Consider the following 18,610-nt stretch of genomic DNA (forward strand, 5'->3'; position numbering starts at 1 on the left):
ACTTTGGTGGATTAAATCGATAAAATTGTTAACTAGCTGCAGCTCGCTATCGAGTGAATAAAAATGCAGTTTGGTTGATCGCTCACCGATGAAACATTTTAATTAAATTCCAATGAGTAGCTAAAGCTAATGGAACGAAAGTGGACCTTTTGAGCTGGAACCTGACGGAAGTGAAAAAAGAACAGAAGGAAACCAAAAAAAGTAGCATTCTGTTCATTCGAAAATGTGTAATTGACTGATTTCGGAGCCCACAACACGTGAGCTCTTGGTTTCGGATCTTGTAGGGTGAACGTTAAATTTCCCATTGATGGAACGAACAAAAAAAATTCAATGGAAACGGATCAAGTTAGGCCAACCATAAAGTACAACATGTGTGTGCGTGTTTTTGTTTTTTTTTGCTTTTTACTGTCTGGGGTTGCATGCTTTCACATTCCCGCGGATATCCGGTTGTCAGAGCATTTCGATGAGTTCCGTTGATGTTGATGGTTCGTTGATTCGACAGAATACCGGGAACTGACATCACAGCAGCAACATCCATCGGAGGATCATCATCATCATCATTCGGCAAACCTGGCCAGATGGTAATGTAATTTGGACGAATGGTTGCCATCGTGTGGTTTGTTTCTGGCCAGCGATCATTGTGATTGCGATGAAGGCGAAAAGCACTGACCACCACGTTGTGACCACTAACTGTACCGAATGGGTGTGGCGAGAGTGGCCAAATCGACCTGAACCCTGATGTGTCCTGACCGGATGAAGGCAACGACGACGACGACGACGACGACGCTTGGAGCAACCGGAAACCGCCCTAGGTCGCCAGTGATGGTGGCGGTGTTGGGAAACGGGCATAAATCGTTATGGAATTTCACCGTCATTGCCGCCACCAATCATCCGCTGGTACTCGGTGTAGTTCTTAATCATCTTGGCCCGGTCCAGGGACTCCCGCATGAGACGTTCATTTTCCTGACGAACTGAAACGGGAAATAAAACGTGACATCAGATGGGGGACTTGTAATTTTTCTTTCTGTTTCACTAACAAACAGAAATGATATAAACGGAAGTTTATTATCAGCAAAGCTCTTCTGGGGGTTTTCGGATATTGATTACTGCTGGGATTGAATTTATTTCATCTACTTCTTTGACAAAGTTTTGAACTCATCAGATGATTCAGAATTAAGACTTTGAGAAAGGTCAGAACACTTGAAGCATCCGAACATTCAATGATTCCCAAACGCAATACGCTGCACTTTCTGTAATCGAATCTGAATTGTACGTTCTGCTGATAATTTGCTGAAAACCAGACTTGGGGAAAAAAGAGTTGGTCATCTAGTTCACCAAACCTTTTGCTGTTTGTTGAATTGTCTATTTAGATCAAAACTCCATATGAGTGAAACAATTGGGCTTAGGATTGAAAATTTAAGGACACCACAAGAACGTCTCATTTAATAACAAGCCAACACTCTCGGAGTTATTCAAGAATAACAGTCTTGATCCAGAACTGATGGCAAAACCTCGGAAACTTATTCCAGGATCAGAATTCTGGTACAGTATTTCAAAATTTTCTCACTTGTTGATAGAAATTCAGATCTGAATACTAAATGTTAAATGACACCTAATCTTATTTCGGATTTTCTGGTTCCATATTTTGAAAATCAAAATAAAAAGTATTTTTGTTTTCATATTTTGGGTATCATGTTTAGAATCCTTGATGATCAGTTTAAATCATCATAAGTTTAATCAACGTAAGAAATCAGAAATCCTTCAAAATTAATTTTCATACAAACTTTGATTCATGCTTTTTGAAAGTTTTGTATTTTCTATATTTTGGTTATCAATTTACGCATATGAAATAGAAAGAGAAACCATCATGGGATCCCTTAAAAGATTTTAAAATTAAATCTTATGCAGAACTCGTCCTGGCCCTGACGGCATTCCTCCGAATATTCTGAAGAAATGTTCCAACATTCTCTGTAGACCCCTAATGTCAATTTTTAATCAGTCGCTTACTACAAGCACCTTCCCGGAAGCATGAAAAAAATCGACAATGTTTCCTGCATACAAAAAAGGTGATAAACGAAATGTTCAGAACTATAGAGGTGTCACTTCGCTCTGCGCTGGCTCAAAAGTATTCGAGATCCTTGTTTCAAAAAGCATAATGACTGTAGCGAAATCGTATTTGTCATTTGATCAGCACGGTTTCTTTCCGGGACGCTCCATTAGTACCAACCTCACCCTGTTTACGTCCAGTTACTTGAAATTGATGGAACGGGGACTTCAAATTGATACTGTATATACAGTAGACTAGTTCACTTTTTAGCTTTTTTCGCTGATCACAACGCTACTTACAGGGTTTGATCCTCATTCATTTTCAAGTACTCTGGCCAAATTTGAGCTCATTTGAGTAAGTTTCCGGCGTGCGCTAGGAGTTTTATTAAAAAAAAGTCCATTTTTCTGGAAAATTTTCGTAGATGTGTTCCTAGCAAGCTGTTGTTAATATAAAATGAAAATTTTATAGTGCTCGGTGATTGGTATGACAAGCATTCGTATGGACCTGTTTTAGATAATTGACTAAATCAAACCGAAAAAATTTAAAAATTCATAAACTACCAACTTTTACAGAAAATTTGCTTACAAGTTAAGAGCTTAAAATCAGTAGTAAATAGAAAAAAAATATTTTCGATATAAACTTTTCATAAAAAGATAGCCTAATTTATAACCTTTAATTTGATGTATAACACTTAATGATCGCAAGAGTGCTAGCAAAGTTATTCAAATATCTATGCAACAAATTTGATTTGATAAAATATTTTTCATTCAAGTTTGCTCCACACCAACTTGTGCACAAGAAAGGATATTTTATTCAATCAAGTACCCCATGACGGGGCTAGGAGTTAAAAAAAGCGCGCGCTTTGATCAAATTGTAAGCAAGTCCTCTTGATGCCACGTTTTGCAGGTTGCATGATGCTAAAACTTGAATGGAGACAATATTATGATTCAAAGAATGTGATGTGAATGTTTGAATATCTTTGCTTGTACTGTTGCGATAATTAAGTGTTATGCATCAAATTAAAGGTTATAAATAAGACTATCTTTTTATGAAAAGTTTATACCGAAAATATTTTTTTTTCTATTTACTACTGATTTTAAGCTCTTAACTTGTAAGCAAATTTTCTGTAAAAGTTGGTAGTTTATGAATTTTTAAATTTTTAAATTTTATCGGTTTGATTTAGTCAATTATCTAAAACAGGTCCATACGAATGCTTGTCATACCAATCATCGAGCACTATAAAATTATCATTTTATATTAACAACAGCTTGCTAGAACACATCTACGAAAATTTTCCAGAAAAATTGACTTTTTTCAATAAAGCTTCTAGCGCACGCTGGAAACTTACTCAAATGAGCTCAAATTCGGCCAGAGTTCTTGAAAATGAATGAAAATCAAACCCTGTAAGTGGCGTTGTGATCAGCGAAAAAAGCCGAAAAGTGGACTAGTCTAATATACAGATCTAAAGGCAGCTTTTGATCGTGTGGACTTCATGATACTACTTGCAAAATTGGATCGACTGGGACTAGCAACTTCTTTCGTCAATTGGATGGAATCTTATCTCACTCAGAGGAACGTGTCGGTGAGACTGGGTTTCAGCGAATCATCAGTATTCAGCAACTGTTCAGGCGTACCCCAAAGCAGCAATCTTGGCCCTCTACTATTCTCAATATTTTTCAACGACGTGCTAATAGCTCTACCTTCTGATTCCAGATTAGCATACGCTGATGACCTAAAAATCATTGCCCCGATTGAGAAAGAACACGACTGTTTACGATTGCAGAACTTCATCAACCTCTTCAATAACTGGTGTCAGAACAACAATCTTTGCATAAGCGTGGAGAAATGTGCTGTTATTTCGTTTAGCAGAAGAGTCAACCCTATAACATGGAACTATAACATCAGCGATACACCCATTGTGAGGGTCTCTAGTTTCAAAGATTTGGAAGTTATACTCGACGAACCACTCACTTTTCGTGATCACTACAGTTACATAATCTCGAAAGCGAATAGGAACCTTGGATTCATGACACGGATCTCAAAAGAATTTCGGGATTGCTACTGCCTCAGATCCCTGTATTTTTCTTTAGTGAGATCAATCCTAGAAACTGCATCGCTAGTCTGAAGCCCACATACTGCCTATTGGTCCAAAAGAATGAAGCCGTTCAATCTAGATTTGTCAAATACGCACTCCGTTTCCTTCCGTGGAACAAGCCACAAGAGCTCACTGACTACCACCACCGGTGCCGCCTGCTTGGAATGGAAACACTCTTGGAAAGAAGACTGACCGCCCGCGCCATTTTTGTATTTGTATTTATTGGTCACTGTCTACGGCAATCAAATGTCATACAGACTGATTACTTAATCTTATCTTAAAACTATCCTTACTTACATTGAAATCAAAATATACATACACTTGGTTGAACAATTTACAAGATATGTCAAACGGGTCCTTTGGTATTCCTGACCAAAAATCCTAGGACTGTTTTTGCTTTTGCCACCGTTACAGCTAAATGTTCCTTGAATGATAGCGACTTATCTACAATAACACCGAGATCTCGAATAGACTCAACTTTTTCAATAGCCACGTTATCAGCTGTGTATTGATGCGAAATTGCAACCCTACTTCTGGTGAACGTAATAATCTTACATTTTTTAAGATTCACTTCCATCATATTCACTTTGCACCAAAGCATAAGCTTATCGAGGTCCTGCTGTAGTGACAGGCAGTCTGTGTAGTGAGCTATTGAGCGGTACATTTTGAGATCGTCTGCAAAGAAAACTAATTCGGAATCGATAAGTTCACAAAGGTCGTTCATGAAGAGGTTGAACAAAAGTGGACCCAGATGGCTGCCTTGAGGAACACCGGATGGAACCATCATGTTTCGAGATTTGATGTGACCTTGTCTGACGAAAGCAGTTCTGCCTTGAAGATGTGATTCAAGCCATTTCACCAGCCAAGTTGGGAATCCCATTTTGTCCAATTTATCAATCAGGTGCTTGTGAGGTAGTCGATCGAAAGCCTTTGAGAAGTCCACGTAGATTGCATCCACTTGCGTCTTATTTGCCAAAGAACTGCTAACGAAGGGGACATAAACCATCAGGTTTGACAATGTTGATATCTTTTTTCTAAAACCGTGCTGACATTCATCAATGATATGGGGTGAAACTGTGGTCATTGCGTTTAAGATCAACAGTTCGAAAACCTTTGCCAAGCAATTCAATATAGAAATTCCACGGTAATTCTCTACAAGGTGAATATTCCCAGATTTATGGATAGGTGTTATTGCAGCAGTTTTCCAGGCTTTTGGGAAGGTTGATGATTCCAATGATTTAATTAAAAATTATGCTTACTGGGAGTGCCAAAGAGTTACAGCATCGTTTAATAAATAGCGGGGGGAGACCATCTGGTCCAGCTCCCTTACGCTGGTTTATTTCTTTAAGAGCCTTTGTCACGTCGCTTGGGCTAACTCTTATTTCGGGAATGCTGATATTAAACGATTTTACTGCAGTCAAATGTTGAGTGCTAACGATATTTTTGTGATCAACGAAAGTGGTTTTAAGAAACTCTGTGCACAGTTGAACTGCCTCAGTCATGTCAGTTGATTGACGATTTCCATACGACTGATTCAGAGGAAGACCAGAATTACCTTGTTTGTTTCTTTCTTAGCTCCAAAAAGATGAAGGATCATTTTTGAATTTACGTTGGATATCGGCTAGGTAACGATGGTAACTGGTATCCTTTAGTTTTAAGTACTCTAACTCTGTTGCTCTCACATGTTGCTTTGACATGTCCGTGGGGTTGCGTCTATATAGTTTTTTAGCTTTTCTCAAACGATTTTTAAATTTGGTTAACTCCCGATTCCACCATTCAAATTTTTTGGAGGTATGACAACGGCGCACGGGTACGTGTTTGCATAAAAGATCATGTATATAAGAGTAAAAAGCTTTAGTCGTTGAGTCTACGTCAAGCATACTGGTGGCTAAAATGGTTGGATTTTTATTAGGAAAATCATCGATAGCGACATCGATTCCCCAGAACTTCTACGTCTCATAAATCTGAATATCCGACCCGTGGTATTAAGGAGGTACGAGTTTCTTCAGATCGAATACCAACGAACCAAATATTCAACTGGTTTTCCGAGTTAAACGACTTTAACGTTTCTACCGGCGTCTTCAATACTTCAATAAGATCGTCAGAATCGCTTTTAAATATAGTGAATCTGATCAAAAATCAAGCATTTTAATAGTATAAGCATAGCGAAAGGGAGTGTTAGTTTTAAGCTTCATGAAGACAAGGATGTCAGATGAATAAATGTTAATAAAAATAATAATTCGAAATTTATGAGAATGATGAAATTATTGCAGATTTACATGTCAAATCAAAAACAAGTAATTGAAATAATGGAGTTAATTGAAACCCAGAACATGCCATTTTTGTAATTTTTGTAATTTTTGTAATTTTTGTAATTTTTGTCATTTTGGTCATTTTTGTCATTTTTGTCATTTTTGTCATTTTTGTCATTTTTGTAATTTTTGTCATTTTTGTCATTTTTGTCATTTTTGTCATTTTTGTCATTTTTGTCTTTTTTGTCATTTTTGTCATTTTTGTCATTTTTGTCATTTTTGTCATTTTTGTCATTTTTGTCATTTTTGTCATTTTTGTCATTTTTGTCATTTTTGTCATTTTTGTCATTTTTGTCATTTTTGTCATTTTTGTCATTTTTGTCATTTTTGTCATTTTTGTCATTTTTGTCATTTTTGTCATTTTTGTCATTTTTGTCATTTTTGTCATTTTTGCCATTTTTGTCATTTTTGTCATTTTTGTCATTTTTGTCATTTTTGTCATTTTTGTCATTTTTGTCATTTTTGTCATTTTTGTCATTTTTGTCATTTTTGTCATTTTTGTCATTTTTGTCATTTTTGTCATTTTTGTCATTTTTGTCATTTTTGTCATTTTTGTCATTTTTGTCATTTTTGTCATTTTTGTCATTTTTGTCATTTTTGTCATTTTTGTCTTTTTTGTCTTTTTTGTCATTTTTGTCATTTTTGTCATTTTTGTCATTTTTGTCATTTTTGTCATTTTTGTCATTTTTGTCATTTTTGTCATTTTTGTCATTTTTGTCATTTTTGTCATTTTTGTCATTTTTGTCATTTTTGTCATTTTTGTCATTTTTGTCATTTTTGTCATTTTTGTCATTTTTGTCATTTTTGTCATTTTTGTCATTTTTGTCATTTTTGTCATTTTTGTCATTTTTGTCATTTTTGTCATTTTTGTCATTTTTGTCATTTTTGTCATTTTTGTCATTTTTGTCATTTTTGTCATTTTTGTCATTTTTGTCATTGACGAGTCAAGTGACGTAAAACACTTTTTCCGATAAAGCTCTTTTTACAAAATTTATTATTTTTGATAGCTTATAATGTGACTCAAATGTGATTTTCAGACATTTTTTAGATAGGTACAATCATTTATTTCAACGTTATTTAAAATATTTTGTATTAAATTTTAAGATCATGGCCACAATTAATGCAAAAAGTGGTGTAAAACTGTAATTTTCAGCCAATCGTCTGCCAAAGCTATTTCAGTAACAGTTGAAAAAATCAAAAAGTGAAACGAAAAGTAGACATAATTTGTAACATTTTAACCTCTATAGGTTTATTAAATACGAAAAACAGAATTTTTGACAACTATTCAAAGGTAGCTGTTTTCGAAAAAAAAATCAATTTGCATTTTCTGGGACTATTCTAACACCTGGATTCAGCTTTGCATTTTGAGTATGTCAACGCAAGGTTTAGTCAATGGAAATATAGGTATGCTTTAGAAAGAAAATTTTAAACGCTTTTAGTGTGGTAATTATATAACTGCTACAATGCTCGACAAATCCAGATCTGAATTGTAAGCGTCAGATAACACTTCCATCAAGGTTGTAGTGATTTGTCGCGGGAAATTGTAGTTTTTAAATATCGCAGTGAGGGAAAATGATGGGTTTCCCCAAATAATGTATTCTTCAAAGCCGACGACAGCGCCACAAGCCACCAGTATGCAGCCACGAAACTTCAACACCTGACAACCAGAGGGCCATTCACGGTAACCCGCGCTGCTTGGTAACCACCCGATCGGTAGCGACACCCGACGAGTTGACGAAGGCGAAGCGATCGTGTCCGCCATAATGGGAGAGCAACGACCTGTACTCGCGGTTCAAGGACGGGAAAAGGCGACTACCTGGTGCTGGCTCACTTCCAATAGTACCACAAAACTGCGAAGTACAAAGTGCACAACACATCCAGCACATAAAGCCAGCTAAGTGTTAAAAGCCAGACACCAGGTAAGCCATCAGACGCCTAACCGCCATTTTGTTCCCGCTGAAACGGAACACTAACGCCGGATTATTATGCAGGACCCCTAAGTTTTGGCCAAAAGAACCCATTTGGCGGGACAGAAGCAAACCTTTGTCCCTGAGCTCTGGTCCCTGAATCAGCCTGGATTGGACCCCGATCGCCCCAGATAGCCGTTACCATCCGGGTGATCATTGGTTGAAGGTTGTGGTCGATTCCGAACAACAACACTCGGATCGACCAACCAGTTCCCCAACCCATTCATTGGTCATCATAGCCGAGATTCCTGGAAGGAAAGTCCCGGTTTCAGGCCGAATTCGTACCGATAGAGGGGTGGTTCAGCCGTAGCGTCACCATCGTCGCAGCTCCGCCATCTTCAGTAGCGACAACCAGGCCGTGGCCCTAAAAGGTACCGTAACCATCTGGTCATTCTAGTTTGCGCGTATAAGGTAGAATTGTTGTGGCAATTGTTAATAAAAGTTCAAGAAGTGCATTTTTGGGGTTTCCCTGAGGTCAAAGTTCGAGCTCCCTGGGATTTCCTTTGGTAAGCGAGCCGCCCTGAGGCCTAATAAAGGGAGTCCCTGTAACGCCGGTGGGGTGGTAGGTTTTAAACTTACAGAATTTGATCTGAATCTGATCTGAATCTGATCTGAATCTGATCTGAATCTGATCTGAATCTGATCTGAATCTGATCTGAATCTGATCTGAATCTGATCTGAATCTGATCTGAATCTGATCTGAATCTGATCTGAATCTGATCTGAATCTGATCTGAATCTGATCTGAATCTGATCTGAATCTGATCTGAATCTGATCTGAATCTGATCTGAATCTGATCTGAATCTGATCTGAATCTGATCTGAATCTGATCTGAATCTGATCTGAATCTGATCTGAATCTGATCTGAATCTGATCTAAATCTGATCTGAATCTGATCTGAATCTGATCTGAATCTGATCTGAATCTGATCTGAATTCTGAATCTGATTTGAATCTGATCTAAATCTAATCTGAATCTGATCTGAATCTGATCTGAATCTGATATGAATCTGATATGAATCTGATCTGAATCTGATCTGAATCTGATCTGAATCTGATCTAAATCTGATCTATATACAAAGTGTCGGTTTATTTTGTGTTAATGAAGGTGTTATCAATGCATAATGCACGACGATGTCTTCATATAAAAATGCACCGCATTATAAAAACGGCGTTCTTCTTTTTGATCTTCTTTAAATTCAAATATATCCTTTTTATGCTAGTTTGTCCTACCATAAGTCTTACTTTTCTATCTTCATTCTGATAAGCCTATGATTACCTCATATTTTTGAAGATACGGAATAATTATGAACACTTATTTTCTTGATGTTCATGTTGATGTTGTTGATGGTTGAAATTTACTTTTTTTAGTCAAAATTACGATAGACATTCAAATCTTGAGAATAGAGCTAACGGTATGCTTTACTTCATCAGTTTCTTATCATTTTAGATCTGTGATTATCTGAAAAGATGCCTCCACGTTATGTCAAACGAAATTAACCATAGCTGGAGCCGGACAAATCCGGGCGTTTTTAGCTAGGAATTACTCAACAAAAATCAAGAAAAAATAATTGAGAAATGGTTTTTATTCATCAAAAATCATCAACAGATTTCAAATCGAAGTAAAGGCATCCAGAAAATCTTTTGTGATTTTTTTTCAAATCTTGCTAAAAAAATTCGTTTTGGACACATAAATTTGTATTTTTTCAAAAATTGGCAAATATAATGAATAAATCCGGCCGAAATCCGCAGTTTTTTGATGAAATTCGGGCAACCGGGCCGGACCGGGCTTTTTTTCAAATTTCGTATTAAAGATCAGGGCAAAACCCGGATACAAGCGGGAAATTTGACAACCTTATGATAACTGGAATTGTTTGAGTTCTACGAAGGCTTGTGAAACACATTTGACTAAGCAGGAGCAATCATTAAACCACATGCTCGGCTACTTTTTATCTGTAGTTTTAAATCTCTATTAAGTCATTTCTGCGTGATTTCAGACAAAACCTTAATGACAACATAAAAAAAAAACATCACTACTTTTCTACTCTTTGCCAGAATTTTAACAGTTATGAAAATTTCATTGAAGAATATTGTTCATTAAACTCTAATCTTCGCAGTAAAGCTTTGAACTTTTGAAGTTTTATGATTTTTTTTTGTAAATATTGCTCCATTTATTGGGTTGTGGAATTATTTGAATTTAATAATTCCTGAGATAAATAAATTTATGATTTTTTTCTCAGTTTCCGTGATGCACACTTTAGTCTTTCTTTGCTAAACAATGTATTTATTGTATAAATCCCCCATTTGTAGAAGAACTCCTTAAAAATTAAAAAAATCTAGTTATTATTATAACCAACCCGTGTGTGGTCTACTGTAAAATAACAAAAAAAAAAAAAAAAAAAAAAAAAAAAACAATTGAAACTTACTTAACGAAACGTAATGCTTTGACCCGAAAGATTGTCGAATATCAGTTCTGTAGAAATTGTTGTTTGTCAATTTTCCGGTGATTTTGATGTCCGGGGCATCTTGTAACACGTTTCAACTTCGATGGTTTTTTAAAACTTGATGTCCATACCACTTGCGCATCAAAAGTTTTAAAGTTGATCGAACATCTTTTTGACGTTGTCAAAAAATGATTGGTTTCATCAGTTATTTTTTAATTTACAAAAACATGCATTTTTATTTTTTTCATGCTTTTTAATTTTATATGTGAAAATTTTTTTTATTAAATTACCTCACGATATGAGAAACTAAGTCATCATCATTTTGTTATCATTTAATGATAACTTTACTACATTTTATTAAAATAAATATTGAATAAGTGTTGCGGTATACAAATTTTGCATTCTAACGCTGCTGTTGCTTAATTTCCCGTTTCACGGTACTTTTTTTTATCTGTTTTAGGTAAAATCCTTTATGAATAAACGAAATCCAAATCCAATCCATTAGTTTTAAGGACTAAGGTTTATATTTTAATAACAGCAAAACTGTTTGAACAAAAAATAATCATAAATTGCTCCTTTCAACAAAATTATCTAGGAAACATAACCACCAAATGCTACAATAGGCTCAAAAATTGAATCCAGAAAATTTCCCCCCACTGCACCATTTCGCTGCTTTTACGGTGCCCCTCCCCGATTGATAGATTGATTGAATTGCGGTTTTCGGAATCGTTTCGACTTTTGATCACCAGCAGCACTGTGTTATTTGTTTAGTTGTATTTACCTGTCCCAGCCGGAAATATCCTCCAGCTGCCACAAACGGACTACTAACGGTCGCTAGTCGATTTCGTTAACCCGACCCTGGCCACCATTCCACTTCCACTCTTGGGACTGCTTTCTTGGTTATTCCATTCACTGCTTTCTCTGATGGTCGTCACATTTTGATGTTATGTCGCTTATGATATCCTTTCTCGTGGTTTTTTCCCTTGTGCTTTCAACCAGTCAACATATTTTTTGATAGCGAAAATTTTCCCCAAAACAACAATAAAATCGACACTCCCGGGCACAATTCGGACATCCCCCTGAATATGGCTTTGGTTGGGATTTGTTGGAATCGTGTTCAAGGAAACCTTTTCACTGGAGAAATAACATGTGGGGCGGAGCGCCACAAAACATGTCTTTACAAGGAGCCGAAACATTCGTTTCGGATCCACACTGCAAGCCTAAGATCCCATCACTGGTTTCCGTTGGGTTTAGTTGGTACTATTTGTTCAGGATGTTCACGTGGGCTGGTATGGTTTGATGACAAATCAGAAATCGGCGAAACTTTCAAATTCACACAGACACACACATACACTCACATAAGAGACGAATCGGTCGACACGGGGATTCACTGAATCAGAAATTGCGCTCGGATTGAAGAGAAGGACTTTGATTTTTCGTTCGGAGTATTCGGATCTATTTCTGTTGCTGCTGCTCTCTCGCTCGCTCTGTCTCGATTAAGGTGGTTATGCTACTTTTTATCTACTGTGTTCCACTTCACTAGCACATTTCCTTGTGAAGGTTGTGTGTTTTGATACTTTTTTTCGGTTACTTTAATTTTTCTATTTGAGCTTGAGTATTCGTTGGATGCGGGCTGATTAGTATGTTTTTTTTTCGTCTATTCCTTTTGAGTAAAATGCTTCATACTTGTTGATTACTTACTTTGATTATCTGTTTGTTTTTTTTTTTGATACTTTGTTGATCCGGATATAGCATACAAATGGGTCAGTTTTTGGTTTCGAGAGTCTTTGTAACTTTTGTTTTGATTTCTTGTTTTCGATTATTGTTCATACCAATGTTCGAGCTTCGAGACAGTCACTTTTAGTCCATTTCTTTAGTTCACTTTTTGTTTTCAGCGTTTGTTTTGCTCATGGGAAAGTTTTTTAATATGTTTTTGAGTTTACTTTTAGGAATGCCGCATCGGCTTTAGTTTGTCCATTTCGGTTTACTGTATGTGTTTGTTTTTTTTTTATTTACCGTTTCACCATCGGGTTTCACATAAACGTTATCGTTCTTGGGTTTTGTTTTTAGATTTGTTAGGTTATTTTTATTGATTATTTTGCTTAACCGGTTTAAAATACTGATTATTTATTAACATTAGTTAACACTAGTCACGTATATCGTATGTTTTTGTTCTTAGGGTTTTCTCCAATTTTTTTTATAAGATATTATTTATGAATTACGCACTTCGGAACACTGCTAAACACTTGCCTCCCGTTAACGATTGGTGAGTGTTCGCGTCCGTAACTGATTTTTGTTTTTTTCTTCTTTGATTTAAGTTATTTGAAATTTTGAGTAAAAAAAGAGTGGCCGCCCTGTGGACGGACCGCTGAGGCCGTCCCGCGGGGTCGTCCATGGCACTTCGTTGGATATTGTTTAAAGTTCATCTCAAATCAACGTTAGTCTACACCGTCGACACGTCCTGCTAAATCACTATAGAGTAACTGCTAACTAAACAGTTCTACGAAGCGTATCGCCACTGCACCGCAGCCTGCTGCGTCGAAGATGTTGTCCAGTGTTGCCAGCAGTGGCGACAACCCCAATGGCCAACTACGATTGCTACCGCATCAATTGATGCCGTTGTAGTGTTTCGGCGAATCTTTCGACATGGTGTACGTGGGAATCGCGTGGATCGGAGTGTCCCGGGCAAAGGTGTACGTGGGTTTCGTCTGCGATGGGCCCGCGCTGGTGTGCGTTAGGGTTACGATCACTGCTAGGATGCTGAATATTGCTAAGGCTATGAACACGGTCATCACGATGCATGCTATCCGTTTGCGCTTCCTGTTCGACTCGGTGTCGTCTTCGTAGTCCAGCTTCTTGTCGTCCCCTTTTCGTCGACTCTTTCGCATCGACTTCTGCCGGTTCATCTGGTAGGTCTTCATGATGACTCCGTAGTTGATGTCCATGATGTCCATCGGAACCGGATTGATCTCCCGGCCAATGTCATCCAGGATTATGTTGGGAGATAGTTTCCGCGAGGCCTTGTATATCTTGTCCACCTCTTCCGGTGTGAAGGAAACACTTTCTTTCCGATATGGACTACTGGCTCCACTGATAATAGCCGGTGGAGGATCTAGATCTAACATGAAGCTCTTGGATTTTTTCGCTTTAAACGTTTCCCTTGCATCCCTACCGTTTTTGTATCGTAAACTGTAGGATTTTTTCTGATCGAAGATGGGTGATTTCTGTGGTTGAAACTCATCCGTGAAGGGTGGATTGGGACTCAGGAGGTGGGCGTTGGAATGTTGCAGAAGCGACCGTCGAAAGCTCCCTGGACCACTACCGCCAATATATGGCAAAGCCTGATCCAAACTGGTCGTACTGTTCTTTTGGTTGTACTTTTTGCTGTTTTGACGGCTCACGAAGTCCGAGAACGATTCGGTTTTCTTCTCCGAGCGGCTATTGCTACGTGAACGGTAGATTTCGTTCTCGAGCGATGCGTTTGCCGAGTTGAACTTCTTCGATTCCCGTGGACTTCTGTCGACCACTTCCGCCGGCATGTCATCACCGAGCGACCGGAACTTGACCGAATCGCGCCTCAGAAATGCCGCGTTTCGCTTCTGCTGTTGATCGTTGAAGGAACGATGCATGTGACAGTTCCGCCGATTCCCGCTAGAGTTCGGGGAATGGACGAAGGCTGGAGCTGGGCGAATTTCTTCTTCCTCCTCACCGCCACCGCTACTGGTTCCCCCTCCGCTGTCCTGTTTGACCAGGTACTCCCGGGGGTAGATGTGCGAATGGCGAACGCTGCTGTGTCGAATGATGGGTGCGGCTACGATTTCGTCCGGATTGGAGCCTCCGCTGTTGGTTCTCGAGTGAAAGGACGTGGCCTTCCGCAGTTGGTGCATCGACGGTGAGTACACGTGCAGCGTATCGGAACGGCGAAACTGTTTCCTCGGATTTGGGCTGTAATCTTCGACCTTGAGCGTCGACGCTGACGCTTCATCCACGATGAACACCTTCGGATCTTGGTGCTTGTGGTGCGAAACAGGCGAGAGCCGCTCCACCGGGCTGTGGTGCACGATTAGGCTGTTGTCGAGCATGATTGGGCTCGCTCCACCACCGCTGGCTCCGGGCGAATAGTTATCGATCCGTACGGATACCGTTCGGTCGGCTGACTTTAGCTTTGGTGGACGTTTTTTACTTGATTCCATCAAATCGATTACGGTAGGATCTTGGTGGGAGGTTGCCGAGACCTTCGCCATCTCCAGAGATTATTGTATAAACAGCTCTGCTGGCGGCCGAGAGGTGGGAGAACGGAGGGAGGCGAGATAATCGGCGGAGGGAAGCCTTCGGTGGTGATAGAAGTAGTGTTGGATTGCAGAGTACGGTATGAAATCTGTAGAACTGTGTTCAGCCAACCGAAAGGCATCAACTCGCTTGTGTGGCATTGGTATGTCTCAATTGTCTCCTCGCTGCTGGGTGGGTGTGTATGTTGGCTGCTATATTATTGTCACCATTAGAAGTTGTTTCGATCACTGTTTGCTACCTTGTGCTACGTTCACTGTTTCGTTCTCGGTTTTTTGTTGTTGTTGCGCGTCTACTGGGTTTTCAGTTCAGTTGGGTGCTGACAGTCGTACAAAAGCTACTGGTTAAAAAAGGTTCTGCAAAGAGAAGGTTATGGTTGCTGGTGGTGATTTGTCTTTTAAACAAATCGCAAATGGTAACACATGTAATCGCTCTACAGTTTCCGACGAACTTCATTTTCGTTTTATATTAAGATTTTTGCTACAAGCTACAACATACTAAATATAGAGTTTTTTTAATTATTCATATAGCTATGAAAAAAGATGAGTAAAATACCCGAATGGTTAACTACGACACCCAAAAAAGTATACAATTCTTAGATAAAACCGACTTCGAACTCATTTTAGATACGAACAAGAGCGCTGCTAAAGTTTGCTCCCCATTTTTCAAAAGTACATATTGGCAACGATCAAGAATGTTAGTTTGCCTCAAAACTGAATCACACACTGGGAGGATGTTCTGTTTTTATGCATTTGAGAGATACCTTGGATTAGAGAAATCGATGTCAGGAGAGCGCTAGCAGCTAAAGGGCGATACGGTCAAAATTTGGTCAAAATCAACTTGACGTATTTTTTTCCAATTTTGCATTTAAAAAACCTGAACACCCCTCATTTGAAGGTGTGTGTGTAGAATGTTGCTCTTATTTTGATTTTGGAATTCACTCTTCAGTTTTCAAAATGCCGTCCAAAGAAGAAGAGCAGCGTATCAAAATTTTGCTCGTGCATCGCGAAAATCCGAGTTACTCGCACGCAGAGCCAAATCAACCGTTACAAATGTAATTAAAGTGTTTGGGGAACGTTTGTCGACAGCCAGGAAGTCTGGATCGGGGGAAAATCGAAAACCGGAAGCCGCTGAGACGACAAAGAGAGTTGCCCTAACCTCTATCTCCGAGATGCCGCAAATAAGCTGGGTGTATCGTCTAAAACCGTGCATCGAAAATGCAAAACACGTTTTTCTTTGAGGAAGTTTTAAAGATAGATGTATTTTTAACTATTTGTTAATATGCGTTTTTTTTCTGATTATTCAAACACCAACATTTTCTTTTCACCTGATCAGTGGCTCCAGCGATTAAACTGTATACCAACTTTTTCTACTGCCAATCAGTTTTTATTAACAAAAACACCCAAAGATATGAACTGTGAACATAAATTCCAAAAAATTCACTCAAAGTATGATTTTTAAATAATCTGAATAATTTTTTGGATTGTTAGTATACCTCTTTTTCCAAAATTTGATGAAAGTGTGGAAAAAGTTGCTCTTGAATTGTCCCATACTGTTTGAAGTTAACTCTCTGGAGCCACGACTTTAAATTTAAATCGCATTCGTTCCTCGCTAAGTGTAAAAAAACCTTGATAAATAGAGATAAATAATAACATTTTAAATTTAAACAAAAATATTCGAACTAAAACTGGAAAAATGGAATAAGGTGCAGTGGCTCCAGAGAGTAACCTACGTATCTATATTCTATTTCTACTGCAAGCAAATGTGTTTGAACATTGTGAAGTACAATTTATGTTCTTTTTTTTAAAAAAAAATGAAATCATAAATAAAGACAACAAAAGTAATAATCATCCGAAAAACAGCATTCATTGAAACAAATTTTATAAACAATCGTTTTGGTATCTAATTACTTTTACTTATGCGCTTCGTTTAGATTTCAATGCATTTTTCATTAAATTCTTCCTTTAATATAATTGAAGGGAATCCCCAATTTCCTGAACTTGGATTATAATTCCTGTCGTGTTTTTTAAAGAATATTTATTTATTTCAATATTTTTGACAACAAACGACATCAATTTCCTTCCGCTTGGATGATGAGCGAGCATTGCACATGGGTTCAATTCAAACATCTGCACGGTTCTGTATCACGGTCACAATTTCCTGGTTTATTTATGCAATATTCATACACGCACCAGAGCCGTCTCTATTCATATTTCTAATGACCTTCTTTGAATATTCCAACCAGAACACTTCTGTTCTGTTGGCTCTAAATAAACAAAACCCAGCGGGGGTTGGGGAGGACAAAATGAAAAGTTTGTCCCTCGCCGGATTTACCGCCAGCATCATTGGAGTTCCAACTAAATAACAAGCCCGACAGACGACGGAGGCTCATTCTGTTGAACTGCTGCTGGAGCAGAAAAGTTTCTCCTTGAGCTGTTCTGTCTGTATCTGTAGTTAGTTTGTGTGAATGCCGGCTCTCGGACGCTTGTTGCATTTGTGTGCTTTATCTTTGCTGCTCCGCCAGGCCAGCACACAAGAAATGCACTTGGGACCCCCTCCGGAGGCTGGTTTGGATATGGAAAAGCGCTTACCGTTTCTAGGTTTTTGTGAATTGCTTTCCGGTTTCCGGTCCCGCGGGCTAAGAAAACTTTCACGCGGCGTGGCTTGCGCTCGTGTAAGCGCACCCTCACAGAATGAGTGCGGGTTCGGGGTATTGCCAGCATGAGTTGATCCCAGAGCTACTAAGTAGCAGAATAAATTTCTCTTCTTTTTGCGGATTTGCCGAGCGATGGATATTTGAGTTGGGCACTGATCCTACTTTGTCGATACTTTCCAATTAAATATTCAATATTTCCAAACTTTTCGGGAACATGAGAATTATTCTTCCATACTTTGAAAAATAACTTCAGCACTATTTGATTCTTTTATTCAACAATTCTGAAGGTGGGCCTAAGTTTCCATCCAAATTTATTGGATGCTCACACCCTTCTGAAATGGAAACACTCCGGAGACAATATCCCTAAAATTTAGCAACTCTAGCCTGGTGGTGTTCATAATGCCAATCCAACTGCGCGAAATGGGACTTCGATGAGGCTGTTTGACCGTAAAGTTTTCCTCGAGTCCTACACTATATGAATGTGTCTGAAACATCCAGTGGCACAAACAAATCCCCATTCACACATTGTTGGTTCCACCCGTGTCGACAGAAACGAACGGGAACGAACAAACGGGGACAGGTGATAAACTTCCGGTTTCCGTGACGCAAAAGTTTCTAGTGTTTGTCCTTATATCCGGCACCAACCGGCTGAAGGAGCTCGTTTGAGAACTTTTCCCACTACTGGTAGTAGGTATTTATTGGCTCATTGTTTGACCAATCAAGATCGGTAAAGTTAAAGTGTCAAGTTGGAGGTTGGGAAACATTTGATTTCCGGGATAGAATCTTACGCAAAAGAGCCCATA

At 38.5% G+C, this 18,610-nt stretch overlaps 2 protein-coding genes across 2 annotated transcripts in view; both read right to left on the bottom strand.

Annotated features, from left to right (window-relative positions):
• Window positions 1-241: 241 nt before the first annotated feature.
• LOC129752260 (uncharacterized) overlaps window positions 242-18,610 on the bottom strand; it is a 393,422-nt gene continuing 375,053 nt past the window's right edge. The window contains exon 6 of the mRNA XM_055748047.1: window positions 242-971. Within this exon, the coding sequence (XP_055604022.1) occupies window positions 856-971 (116 nt within the window). The 3' untranslated portion in view covers window positions 242-855. The remainder of the gene's footprint in view (window positions 972-18,610) is intronic.
• On the bottom strand, window positions 13,317-15,416 carry LOC129750503 (uncharacterized). Its single transcript, XM_055745465.1, has one exon. It carries the CDS (start codon window positions 15,106-15,108, stop codon window positions 13,471-13,473), a length of 1,638 nt encoding a protein of 545 aa, XP_055601440.1. The 5' UTR covers window positions 15,109-15,416; the 3' UTR covers window positions 13,317-13,470.

This window comes from Uranotaenia lowii, chromosome 3 (assembly GCF_029784155.1).
Source record: "Uranotaenia lowii strain MFRU-FL chromosome 3, ASM2978415v1, whole genome shotgun sequence".
In the NCBI taxonomy this organism is placed as follows: Eukaryota; Metazoa; Arthropoda; class Insecta; order Diptera; family Culicidae; genus Uranotaenia; species Uranotaenia lowii.

Bases quoted from the DNA above. Each gene is read 5' to 3' on its own strand.
- LOC129750503 (XM_055745465.1), bottom strand. From the start codon at position 15,108: ATGGCGAAGGTCTCGGCAACCTCCCACCAAGATCCTACCGTAATCGAT.